The sequence below is a fragment of the Palaemon carinicauda genome, chromosome 44, assembly GCF_036898095.1.
Source record: "Palaemon carinicauda isolate YSFRI2023 chromosome 44, ASM3689809v2, whole genome shotgun sequence".
Classification (NCBI taxonomy): Eukaryota; Metazoa; Arthropoda; class Malacostraca; order Decapoda; family Palaemonidae; genus Palaemon; species Palaemon carinicauda.
Window position 1 is genome coordinate 47619285 of NC_090768.1, and position 13511 is coordinate 47632795.

Below are 13511 nucleotides of genomic sequence, written 5' to 3' on the forward strand. Positions count from 1 at the left end.
CAAGGAATTTTTTGCACTTTCAACACTGTTAATGGACACATCACAGTATCTTCTCTTTGGTAAATTCATAAAGGTCTTCATTGAAGACTATTCCCTTTCTATAACTAAAATTCATGTTGGTTTTGACATCTAATTTAATATCGTCACTACCTGTCTTTCGGTTAGATAGTTTTACAGATTGTATGCAGGATTTGGTATGGCTGAGGAAATTATTTTTTCCAAAGCGAGTGATATTACCCGGTGCAATGGTTCCCACTTTTTTCTGAATAAATTTGCAAATTCTAAAATGATTCCCTGTACTCTATTTAGGCTCAGCAACAAGTCACAATGGTGGTTTTGTGTTTCTTTGGGAAGGCTTGACTACATCTATATCTTTTCACACCAGTCAACAGATTTGTATACATCCAAATCTGTTGATACCTTCTCACAAAGAGCACCACTAATACACTAATATTCAAATTATTAACTTTAGCATGCATAATGTTAGTTATGACAATAAATGCTTTATCTTTACTATTATAAGATACCCATGAATCCCAATTATCCTTTTGAAGTTCCATTCTTATTTTCAATATCATACAATTACTCTTAAATACTCTATATAGCTCATCATAATTAATATTTATTGGAGTTTGGATAACATGAAGGCTTCGCAGTTTCCTTATGTTGCCTAAATTACTCTGTTTTTAACATCTGTAGAATGTTTCTTTTCAGCTCCTTAGTTGTCAACAGAATCTTTCTCAATTAAACTAGCAGAGGTCGTCAACAGTGCCGGGAGTGAGGCAGCATATCCAGGGTAGGGGGGGGTTCATTATGAGAAGAATCTGCATGAAAGGGTCCAGCTTGGTTTTGTTTTTTGGTTTGTTGGTTGGTTTACCTACTTGAGAGTATTAATATAATATAATGTGTTGGAAAGAAAATTTGCATTCTCCACTGTAGGTACAACGAGAGCATACTTCCCAGACGAGCCACTCTATGCCCTACCCGTAAGATAGCACCAAAACAGATATACAAACACAGATGTAAACTAAACCCGTCTGTTAGAAGTGAGACCAAGAAAATATGGAATCATTCCACGTATCTGTAATAATGGGTTTCCAGCCAGAAGCCGAGAGTCCTACCTCAAAGATTTGATGTCCCCGGATTCCAATGACCCAACCCTTCAGAATAGTTCCGCAAAACAAAAGGTCCAAACCATCCACTACTCTTACATATAGCTTTGAATGCAAATACCTATCAACTGTGAGCCCTTCTCCCATTCATGTAAGCAGGGAGGAATAAAGAATGTGAAAATATCCAAGCCATTCCAAAAACTAAATACAGAAATAAATAAACATATAAATAAAAAAGTATATATAAAGATAAGGGATCTCCAAGGTGAATTATTTGTTGAAGCATAGCAAACTATAATACTCATATTGCACTGCTTTGATTTAAATTTTGCAAGTAGCAATCTAATTTTTACAGCTCTCCACTCTGGTTAATGCCTTTTCTGCTCTTGGTTTCATCATCATTCCTACCCCATCTCTTCCAAGTCAATCTGATCTGCCTGACTATATATATATATATATATATATATATATATATATATATATATATATATATATATATATATATATATATATATATATATATATATATATATATATATATATATTGCCTTGTCCAAGAATCCCTTAACAACCTCCTTACATGTTTCCCTTAGGGCCAAGATATCCAAATTATTTTTCATAAATTCATTCTCCGCTTGCGGTAAGTTCCCAATCTGATTCATGGTCCTAACATTCCAATTACCAATTTTAAATTTTTCTTTAGTATTTATAAAATGGGAGATTTTTAGCATCCCACTTTGCCTGGGACTGGGGGGCTATTCAGTCATTTTCTCTTTCCATAGACTGACAAAATCCAAAGAAAATTCATTGGCTACATACATTAAAGGATAGCCAGTTCCTTGTGATGTGCAGTGCTTATCTAACTAATGCAAATGACCCCTGCCGGTCCTTACTAGATCATCCGCCAGGCATCAGGAGTAGAAGCCGAAAAGACATCTTGTCTATCGCATTACACCCAATTCCTCGCCTTGCTGCCTTCAAGACCTGACCGACTGCCATGTTCTTGGAGAATGCCAGAAAAGTCCCAATACCTCTGATCTCGAGGGGCTTCACTGACTTCTGCGGGGTGACTTCCACTCACTAGTAAGCTCTCCTGATCGTTTCCCACAGCCCAAACGAGATGGTGTTCCTTGAGCATGGCTTCTTCACCCTTACTGTGGATACAAAAAGGCTCTTGATAGCAGGTGGTAGCCTCGTCGTCTGAGCCAGGTACTTCCTCACGGCTTGAATCAGACAGAGAAGGTTTTTGACGTTACTGGATTTTGGTGTAGAAGGGGACTAAAAAGTTTTTGAACCTGGGGTCTGCTGCCATGGTGTTTTGGGTTTTCGCCACAAAGGAGGAGACAAAGCGGAAGGTCAGCTCTTTCCCCCACTTCGTCTGACATGCCTCGTAGGATAATCCGTGTAACTCGCTGACCCTTTTACCAGCGGCCAGGGCAAGGAAGGAGACTGTCTCCAATGTCAGGTCCCTATCCAGGACATCCTTGAGGGGTTCAAGTAGGGGTCCTAGAGGGGCTCAAACAGGGGGTTTCTTTAGGGTGTCCAACACTTTGGCCACGTACCAATCTGGAACTTGTAGGGCAGAGGGGGATGTGACTGCTCAGAGCTCTTCATGAGCATGGAGAGGCACATCGAGATGTCCAGGTTCACTCTTTTCAGCAGGAACACCTGCCTCAAGGCTGCCCAGAAACCCTTCATGGTCTGGGTTGAGAGACCTACCTCCATCCTGAGGTGCAATACGAAGTTGGCTATCTGAGGGACAGGCCTTCAAGGGCTTGATTTCCTTCTGCTTGCACCACCTACCAAACGTAGCCATTTTCTCTTGTTAGGCGGCTGATGATAAATTCCTCAGACAGCCTGTTATCTGGACATATTTTCTCACGGAGAAGTCCTGCCGCCTCGGGAGACGCTAGATAACCATCACCAGTGGAGGAAGAGGTTTACCAGCCTTTCATGGAACCTATTGAAGTGGGGTCCTTTAGAAGGAGGTCCAGGAACCATTCTATGTCTGGCCCGCATGGAGCTCCCAATGTGAGACTTATGCCCTTTGCTTCCTGGAGTGTGTTCAGGACTTGTTCCAGCAGACTGAAGGGAGAGAAAGTGTACGCCTCCAGACTGTCCCACGGGTGCAGGAAGGCATCCTCCATGACTGTTGCTGAGTCTGGGACCAGTGAACAGAACACTGGGAGCTTTACATTGAGCCTCGTTGCAAAGAGGTCATGGGAGGGGGAACCCCACATGGAAATTAGTTGACTTGCCATGGTTGGTTGAAGGAACCATTCCATGCCTATTACCTGGCCCCTTCTGCTGAGTCTGTCCACCATCGCGTTTCTTCTTCTTGAAATGAACCTTGCCATCAGAAATATCCCTCTATGTAGCCCCTTCCAGGATTTCTTTGATTAAGGTTGCAGAGCAGACAAGATTTGAGGACTCCATGTTGTTGCACATTAGGGCTACCATCCTCCATGCAACCAGACTTTCCAGGGACTGAAATGCTTTCTGGACTGCCCAAAGTTTCAGCCGGTTGATGTGAAGAGCCTACTTCTCGGGGGTCCAAGTCCTTGACCAGGACTTGTCAAGCAGATGAGTCCCCCATCCCTTCTAGGATACATCCGTGAACAACAGGAGCTCCAGAAGAGGGTCCTGTAGTAAGATTCCCTTCAGGGTGTTGCTTTGGTCAGTCCACCATTAGAGCAGCTCCCTGGTTGACTGGCTCGACTTGCTGCATTATGTCCCAATGGACCGGCTGGAGCTTGATCCTGCCCTGAGGAACTAACTTCTCCAGGGATACTAAGTGCCCCACTAGACGCTTCCAGTCCATGAGGGATGCCAGAGACCCCTAAAAGGAACAGGTGGGAGGGTGCATTCAACCTGTTGAGTCGCTTCCCCTGGCCAGAAAGGCCCAGGCTACCACCATACAAATCCCCATCCCCGGGTATACCGTCTTCGTCGAGGGGGGACATCTAGGAATTCTTCCAGTTGAACACTATACTCTGTTCCTCACAGATTGTCAGGATGTCGTCCCTCTGCTTCAAAAAAGCCTCCCTTAAGAGGAAAGTAACAACGAGAAGTCCAGGTGCTGCAGGAGTCTGATGGCTTTCCTGTGGGCCAATAGAGAAACTAGGGAGAAGACTCTGGTGAACACCTGTGGGGCTGTGGACAACCACAAGCAAGGGTTCGTGACTGGTGAACATCCTTCCCCCGCTTGACCAAGAGGTACTTCCTGCTGGATGGGTGTATTGAGATCTGGAAATCTGCATTCATGGGCAGCATGTAGTAACATTACCCGATGGCTGCCAGGACTGTCCTTGGGTTATCCATCTTGAAGGTCGACTTGTGAATGAATTTGTTGAGGGCAAAGAGACCTATCACCAGTCTCCAACCACCGGTGGCCTTCTCCACTAAGAAAAGATAGCTGAAAAACCCAGGTGACTCCTTGTCCATCTTCTGGATAGTACCTTTCACTACCATCTCCTCCACCTCCGCTTCCCGGACCCTCTTACAAAGCTGGTCCTTTGGATGAGAGACAGTCTGAAGGGGAGGGGCACCTCTGGTCCTACAGCTTCCTGGGAAAGCGACCATTACGGGAATTGATTGACTGATTGATTTGGAGTTTTCCGGCATCCTGAATTCTAAGGTCACTGACACCAATATCATTTTGTTATTAATAAAAAATAAAAGCATATTATATTAAAACAATAAAAGCAATCATGTCAAATTAAAATTTAAATAGCGTTCAGTAGACCTGCTTCTGAAATAAAACTAAAAATACCACTAGCATAGTACGACACGTCACATCTTGGAATCTTGGCAAGGATGAACCTGCCATCCTCCCCTAGAACCTCAAAAAACCGGGGCATTCGGTTTAAAAAATGCCTCATTGTCAGGGGAACCAAATGGCCGTCGCAATATGGCTAGTGTTGGCCAGTCATCAGAAACTTGTGTCAACCGAGTGTGACCAATGCAGAGATGACAAAAGATTAGTCTTCCGTTATAAGGATGTTTTTTTCTTTAATTCTTTTACACTGAATTAATAATTATTCATTTATCTATAACAAATAATATCAGCATCAATGACCTTAGATGTCAGGATGCCCGATAACTAATAATCAATCAATCAATCAATCACCTCTCTCAGGGTATCCAGTTCTACCTCCGAAAGGATATCACCTTCGTTACTTCTCTCATCTTATTTCCAGCTAAACTATCCCAATGCTGTTGCCAATTATTATAAAGAAAATTTTTATTGCTTGGTAAAAAAACCATCAGAGAGAATGGGATACCTTATTAGTAGCCTTTACATCTCCAGACACACCAACCTGTGCCGGAACCCAGCAAAATTCAACTGTTATGCCTCTCAGCCCAACAATAAAAAGAGACTATAAAATCTTTAAAATTATAGGATTAGTAGAATTAAAACTTCTAAAGATTGTAGGACACTTCTTGCATCACTAAGACTGGTAAAATTTCCTTCTCTTTTTATTGTTTTTTTTTTTTTTTAAGAGGTTAGTATGCCATATAATTTGGTCGTAAATATAGAGGAAACTAGGGAGAGTGCACCTTTATAATTAAAGTACTACTACATACTCCAAATCCAATGCCAGCATCAGATTTGGAGCCCTCAGTATATATAAAAGTAAATTCCCTACGTTCTTCCACATGTGCCATAAAGAGATCTGACTTCTAAGTCAGTCATGTTCTTTTTTTTCCCAATAAAATATCTACAAAAAGATATCTCCAGTAATTTCCATAGAGAGGTTAGTGATATTTTAAATGGAAGAACTCTATTTCTGGCTATACCAAGACTGTTCATTAATTGTTTTACCTGAAAACCATGTTGTTGATGAGATTTTGGGTGCTAATGAAAATAAGTTGAAAGCCTTACAAGGATTGCAGTTTAAAATGCTAAAAAATCAGGAAGACTTGGCAACATAAACCAATACCAAAGCATAGGACACTTTCAATAAAGGTCTAAAAATAATTCTGCAGCATCAACAAGGAGACTTGGGATAGGTGACATTCCCAAGGCTCCAGTGGCTAATACGATACCAGTATTGTGTACGGGATCTAAAATCTTTAAATTGCTTGGGGTAGCTGAGGAGTATATCTCACAAGTATAACTAATTTTGGAAACAAATAAAGCCTGGTATAACTTTTTTTAGTTTTGCAGTCAAGCCCCAATGATGTATGAATCAAAACTTTAAAAAGATTCAGAGCCTCAAGTCACTTTACTTTTAATGCTTTTAAGTGGATAATCCATGGCAGCCAGCAATCAAATAAATAGAAAAAAAAATCTAGCTTTACTTACCAAGTCTAGATGTACTCCCCAAATACAACAGAAATGGACAACAATGAATTATTTTATAGTAGTTTTCTCTCAACCATTGCCATTCAAGCTCCAACAAATGATATACTGTAGATAGATAATTTATAAAAAGTGTCGAGAGAATATCTTGAGGAATGGTAGAGGATAGTCCATTAATGGATAATGCAAATAGGGTTTAAACTCGGCACACTATCATGGGGCACTTCTTCTTCCTGATATTTCCTCTCTGACAGAGTTTCACCAACTCTAACCTGAAAAAATCTCTGTAAAATAAATGAATGAATCAACAATGGTAGTTCTCTCAATCCTAAATTATGAATGGTTTTAAGTTTATCATATCTCCATGCAGTATATGCCTTTTCATAATGGTGTTTGGAGGCAAGGGCTTCACAAATAGAGGATTCCAATTGTACTAATACATCATTTGTCAAGCACATTTTTCTAAAACCACACTGGATAGGTGATAAAATACTTTTCTTCTCCAGGTACCACACCAGTCTTGCATTAACCATTTTCTCCATGATCTTACATATGCAAAATGTCAATACAATTAGCCGATAGTTTGCTGCTACAAACTTATCCTTAACAGGTTTCAAAAATATTAAAGTAAAGAATAGTTCACAAATACTTGGATAACCTTGTAGCCTTATTCTTTTGATAATGCTTAAAATAAATAACTTGGTATTAACAGGTATACGGTTAATCATTGCATATGGAATTCCATCTCATCCAGGGGCTGTATCATTGCAAGTAGCAAGTGCGCGATCTAATTCCCTCTCAGTAAAAGGAGTATTATAAGATTCCACCTTTCCTGTTGTAAAATTTAAAATTTTCAGTTCTTCAATCCTTCTAAACTGGTGACCAGGAGCTACTTTACACTAGCATGATACATTAGAGAAACAGTCAGCCAAGGCATTGCTAACTTCAGTTGCTCCAGTCCCATGCTGACCCTTCACCTTCAACACTGGTGATGGGTTTGGGGTAAATTTCCCTGCTATCTTTAATAATGATTAAAATAAATAATTCTACAGTATTAACATATATCATTCCAACAGGTCCAGGGGCTGTATCATTGCAAGTAGCAAGTGCAAAATCTAATTCTCTTTCCGTAAAAGATTCCTCCTTTCCTGTAGTAAAAGTTAAAATTTTCTATTCTTCAATGCTTCTATTCTGGTGATCAGGAGCTGCTTCGCACTAGCATGATACATTGGAGAAACGATCGGCCAGGGCATTGCTAACCTCAAATTCTCCAGTCACCGACTGACTATTCACCTTCAACACTGGTGGTGGGTTGGGGGTAAATTTCCCTGCTATCTTTTATACTTCCCTCCATACAGAAGATGGTGGTGTTCTACTGTTGACTGAGGAAACAAAAGATATACAATACTGGTGCCTAGCTTCTTTCATTGCACAGGAAAAGTGTACTCTAGATTTCTTGTATATAATCAAGTTATCCTCAGTATGGTGTCTGTGCATTCGTGTAAGATTTTCTTGTCGCTCTATGCAGGAATGACGTGAGCAGATTGGGGCAACTAGTTGTCCTCTGTCCATCTAAGGCTTTGTACTGCTAGATGGTTCTCTACGAGAGGTGAATGCTGGTACCTTTCTGAATCGGGACAACAGATGAGGATGGAATGGTATGGCATATGCCCCCCTCTCTCCTTTGATGCATTATAGAGAGCATCAGGTCCAGAGGGAAGACGAGAAGCGGGCCTCTTTGCAGAAACTCTCGTCTGCCACCCATCATCTGCGGATTGCCCAGAGGTGAGGAGGGGGGGGGGGAGTGCATAGCAATGAACACACCTCGAGATGGTGTCGAGACGTGTAACTAATTGCACGTTCTTGCGATGAAGGGAAACAGCCTGTTCTCCCTCCAACTGCCACTAATCCAGTGTGGTTGGCCGAATAAGACCGATACCAAACGGTAAACCAGTTAATCAGTACAGCTTATGCTATAATAGCGTATCTCCATAGAGATCGCTTTCCGGACAAGAGGCTGTACGGCAATCACCGAACGCATCCAACCAAACCCAAGAGGGGATTGAGACGTATCTTCAATCTAATGTTGGGTGGGTAAAGAGCATAAGTCTACTACGGAGTAGTAACACCGAACTGTGTGCATGACAAGCATACATGCGTAGATCGACTTAAAAGTCGTATCCGGAACTCAGTTGGAGAACGTTAGAAACGTTCGTAACGGAGGTTTCTCCTTCTTAGGACAAAAACGTTCGTACTTCTCCGTCTCCGATCGGTAAACTAGCATTTATATTAAATGTTCCCTACTAGGGAACAGATATGCTTATGAGAAGTTTCCAGCCAAAGCCTTTGTAGGAGACTAAGATTTCCGATCGGGGGAAAGGAAAAAATGCCTATAAGGAGGCAGAACGTAAATGCCGTATGTCTGGTTACAGGAAAGTAGCCAAGTAATGTACTGAATAACCTGGTTTCAGTAAGGGATATAAATATGCAACTTAACAGAACGGAGTTCTAATTTGGAAGATGTATATAGCCCTTATTGGCAGAAAGATCACTTGCACGCATATATGTACTTGTCCATTTGCCTCCAGAAAACGTTTGCAACGAATGCGGTTGTGGGAATAATGTAAGTGCGACGAATCGCAACATTATTGCCGAAAGAATTTTGATCGTTGATTAACTGTAATATTTTCTTGAATGAGAGCGAACATGTTCTCAAACAAAATATACAGTCATAGAGGCAATCATTTCCCCTTTGGTTTACCCCTCCTCTTTATATGAGGGGCTAGCCAGTGTTCATTACACAGAAACGGATGTCTGTTTACCCGTGGGCGGGGTTTGAAACGTTCGTAACGTAATGAAAAGATGCCCACGCTGTTGCTATCGTTCTTTTAACGTCAGCTAACAATGTTCCTTCGGGACTAATTGTTCGAAACAATAACCCTGTAAGGATAGAATAAAAAGTCTCGAAGACTATCGTGAAAAAAAGGTAAGTTGTTATACCCAGGGTACAATGATGGGGGTGACTGCCTCCATCAAACGGTAGAACCGAGTTTAAGACCATAACCTCGTGGTTTTGTCTTGGCTAGAGTGCATGCTCCGGGAAGGCATACGGCCTTCATGAAGTTTTAACACCCATTGAAGTTTTGTAAAAACTTCTCAGGAACGAGCCTCCCGAAAAAGGGTGAAGTCTCGTATGTGGGGTTTTGCTTCAAGAAGGCCAGTCATAATTGCCATCGACCGCTTACCCAAAGGGGTTGCCATCGACCGCTTACCCAAAGGGGTTGCCATCGAACGCTTTCTAGATAGTGAGAAAACTACCGTCTAAATCAGGCAAGGCCTGCCAGGGGAAATGAACTGCAATGTAAAGAATTTTTCATTCCCCACTCATTTCCATCTGCTAACCAAACCACTCGAAGTGGGAAGGTGGAGGAAAGATGACGGTGGGTCCTTCAAAAACGAAAGGATCGGTGTTGGCGAAACCAGACTAGCTGATATAGTAATCAGCTGGGAGTGTAGTGACATATCGAGTCACACCTTTGGAAGACTCATCCCGTAGAGGGGGGGGGGGGGGTTTCGACGATAGAGTTTTCAAAAAACTCTGGATCGCGGAAACAGAGAGATTCGGATGAGAACCTAGGGGTTCAGAATCTTTCGGCGCAGCTGAACTTTAAGTAGTGAAACAAACACAAGGCAGTGTTGAGAACCTGCCAACCATCAGTCGCAGGGTAGGGCGGCAATGACAACTCCCTTACGGCGGAGGCAGTTGGATACGATGTCAACAGCAATTAAAGTTACAAGTATCTAACAACGTATATTTCCATTTATACATATATACACTCATATATATGTAAGATAAATGAAAACACACAAGAAAAACAAAAAATGAAAAATAAAAACATCAAGGCAAGTCTTTGCGGGAGAAAAGGGCAGCATGCCTGTCCTCTACCGAGCCAAAAAGTAAAGTGGTTACTCAGCCGAGAGGTGTGAGTGAGCGGGGTAGCCAGTCTACCCCACCCCCCACCCGCTAACTAGCGGATGGGGTAGTTATCCCTCCCTAAAATTATCATGGCTCGTCTTTGAGCTGCGCCGAAAGTATACACCCAATAAATAGCGAAGGTTAGTATCTGTGTCGGAACAAATTACTTTTATAAAAAAGTATGTGGATAAATATTCTGTAAAGAAACTTGTGATAAACTGTGTAATTACCAGAATTGACTACTGTAACTCCATCTACTACAATCTACCAAGAACAACTTAAGAAATTACAAAACATAATAAAAAGAGGAACAAGACTGATAGGTGTCCCACCTAAAGAAAGGATCACACCTTTACTAATTGATCTACATTGGCAGTTGATTAAAGCGAGTATTAAGTTTAGAATATATACAATAACCCAACAAGCTATCAGAACCGGTCATCCAAAATATCTAAGAGAATTGCTACATATTGCGCAACCAACAAATCATCCTGACATGAGAATAGTTACAGATGGTATCACACTATTAGAATGTATATACATGTCTACTGTAGGCTCTAAAGCCGTTAAATATGTGGCCCCGAAACCATACACTAAGCTCTCACGCAACATCCGAATAATTGAAAATATTAAGGCTTTCAAAAGGAAACAGAAGACTTTCTTATTCAGCGAGTGCTTCGATAGTGATGATCTAAGAGTAAGCAGGCAATACGCACTGTGAAGTGTTACATACTCCCGAATGAACATCATAAAATGACCATGGAGGTCCTGTTCCCCTGCTGTACAGGACCAGAATAGCAGCCCTTAAAATAAGAAATTAATAAAACACCATTCAAATCTCCCAGTAAGAGAAAAGGTTGGGGCAGTTGTTGAATCACCACTATCAAATTGTCATATGAGATATCATTTGGAGGCCAGTAAAGAGAACAAATAGTGTATTTTCTTCCTGTATCAATAAGTACAACTGCTGCCTGCAGAGGGGTATGAAAAAACAAAGATATTTGGGGAACATCTCAACGAACGTGTATGGGTCCCTGCTCGTTGATCATACGGTGTCCTATAGCTAGTATATTTGCGAGAACAATGAGTATTATCATCAAGTTTGCACTCCTGTAGACATATAATTAGGGGGGAGCACTCATGAATGAAGAGCTTAAGTTCATATTTAGCCCTCAGACTTTGACAGTTCCACTATAATATCAAAAAGAAATTAAAGTTTACTTTTTAGAAGATTCCTCAGAAGTCTTCCTATCAGTTTTTTTTAATTGATGGGAGTCTCTCTTACTCTCTTTGAAAAGTAGGTCTCGCTAAGCTTGGTTTGATATTCTTTTAGCAGCCTTTTTATTCATTTGTCGTGGGGGACAGTGAACCTCGACATTAATCTTTGATATATTTAAATTTTTTGAAGGTTCATATTTTTTCATATTATTTGTAATAAGTATTTTTGCATTTCTTGTTGGAAGGGAGAGCGATGGTGGTCTCCCTCTTTTTCGATTAAAAGATGGAGAGCTATTTATATTATTTACCTTCATTACGACAGGTGCATCTAATAGCTCACTAGAATAGCATTCTCTTTCTAAATCTGGCAATGATGCTACACGAGATGAAAGCCTTGGGCTGTTCATCCAAGGTGTGGCAGATTTAGAGAAAGAAAGTGGTGCCTTCTTAACGAGAGGCACCGAATCTAAATTATGAGGCACTGTAATAGCCTTAGGAGGTGATTTAGCAAGAGGATGCTTTACATTACCTAGTCAAAGCCTTAGCATAACTTTTGGTTTTTGGTAGAAGTCCCTAGCATATCCCACACTGGTATGTGCTGTATCTGACATCTGAACAGCTGTTTCTTCTATTTCATACTGAGGACATTTCTTATAAGTTGCTTTGTGATTTTAGCTACAATCAATGCACTTTGCAACTGAAGTGCAGATTCCATGCTCAGGATCCAAACAATTGTTGCAGATCTTTCAGTTTTTGCATACTATAGATGGATGTCCAACCATAAATTAAATGTAACACTGAAAAGGTTTTTGTTTATGAAGAACTGGAATTCTCTAAATTTCAATGTATACATGTGAGGGTATATCATGGTCTTCAAATGTTAATATAATCATAGAGGTTCTGGTAATCTTATGCACCTCCCATATCTCTCTAGGGCATATGCCTAATATTTCTTCCTCACTAAATTTTTAAAAGTATTTGTTAAAAATGAATGGATTTAGTGTGTTTGAAGTCAAACTATCCTAAAAAAAAAACCTAAAGATATGGAAAGCCCCTGATACGATGGAATAACTGCCGAGATGATACTGGCCGAAAATGAAGTGATTACTTACTTACTTTGATGGCTGCTTTTCCGGTCCTATACAGCAGGGGAACCCCACTCTCTACAGGACCTCCACTGTCGTTTTACCTTGCTCGTTCACAGTATTCATCTTTTCAAGTCACATTTGGTCATTTACTGTAAAATCATCACTGTCAAAAGACTCATGAAATAAGAAAGTCATCAGTTTCCTCTTGAAAGCCTTAATGTCTTCAATCATTCGAATGGTTCGTGGGAGCTTATTATATAGTCTCGGGGCTGCATATTTAAAGGCTCTGGAGCCCAAAGTGGAGATAAATCTAGGTTCCAATTGTTTGAAGCCATCTGTAGCTATTCTCGTGTCGACACGATTTGTTGGCTGCGCAATATGTAGCAATTCTCTCAAGTATTTTGAACGACCGGTTCTGATAACTTGGTGAGTTTAAAATTCAATTCTCGCTTAAATTGGCAGCCAGTGTAAATCAATTAGTATAGGGGTGATCCTTTCTCTAGGTGGGACACCTTTTATCAGTCTTGCTCCTCTGTTTATTATGTTTTGTAATTTCTTAAGTTGGACTTTTGGTAGATTGTAGTAGATAGAGTTGCAGTAGTCAATCCTGGTAATAACACAGTTTATCACAAGTTTCTTAACAGAATTTTCGTCCAGGTACTTTTTTATAAATCCAATATTTCTTAGATGATAACCAGCACTTTTTATTACATTATTTATTTGGGCATTTAGAGACAGGTTACAGTCATGAAGTACACCTAGATCTTTAACTTTACTAGATATCAGCACAGAGTCATTATTTATGTTCATTT

At 40.6% G+C, this 13511-nt stretch overlaps 1 protein-coding gene across 1 annotated transcript; it reads right to left on the bottom strand.

Annotated features, from left to right (window-relative positions):
• Positions 1–6590: 6590 nt before the first annotated feature.
• LOC137634409 (uncharacterized) lies at positions 6591–7145 on the bottom strand. The gene has a single exon (XM_068366805.1). The coding sequence runs from the start codon at positions 7143–7145 to the stop codon at positions 6591–6593; it is 555 nt and encodes a 184-aa protein (XP_068222906.1).
• Between the last annotated feature and the right edge of the window lie 6366 nt (positions 7146–13511).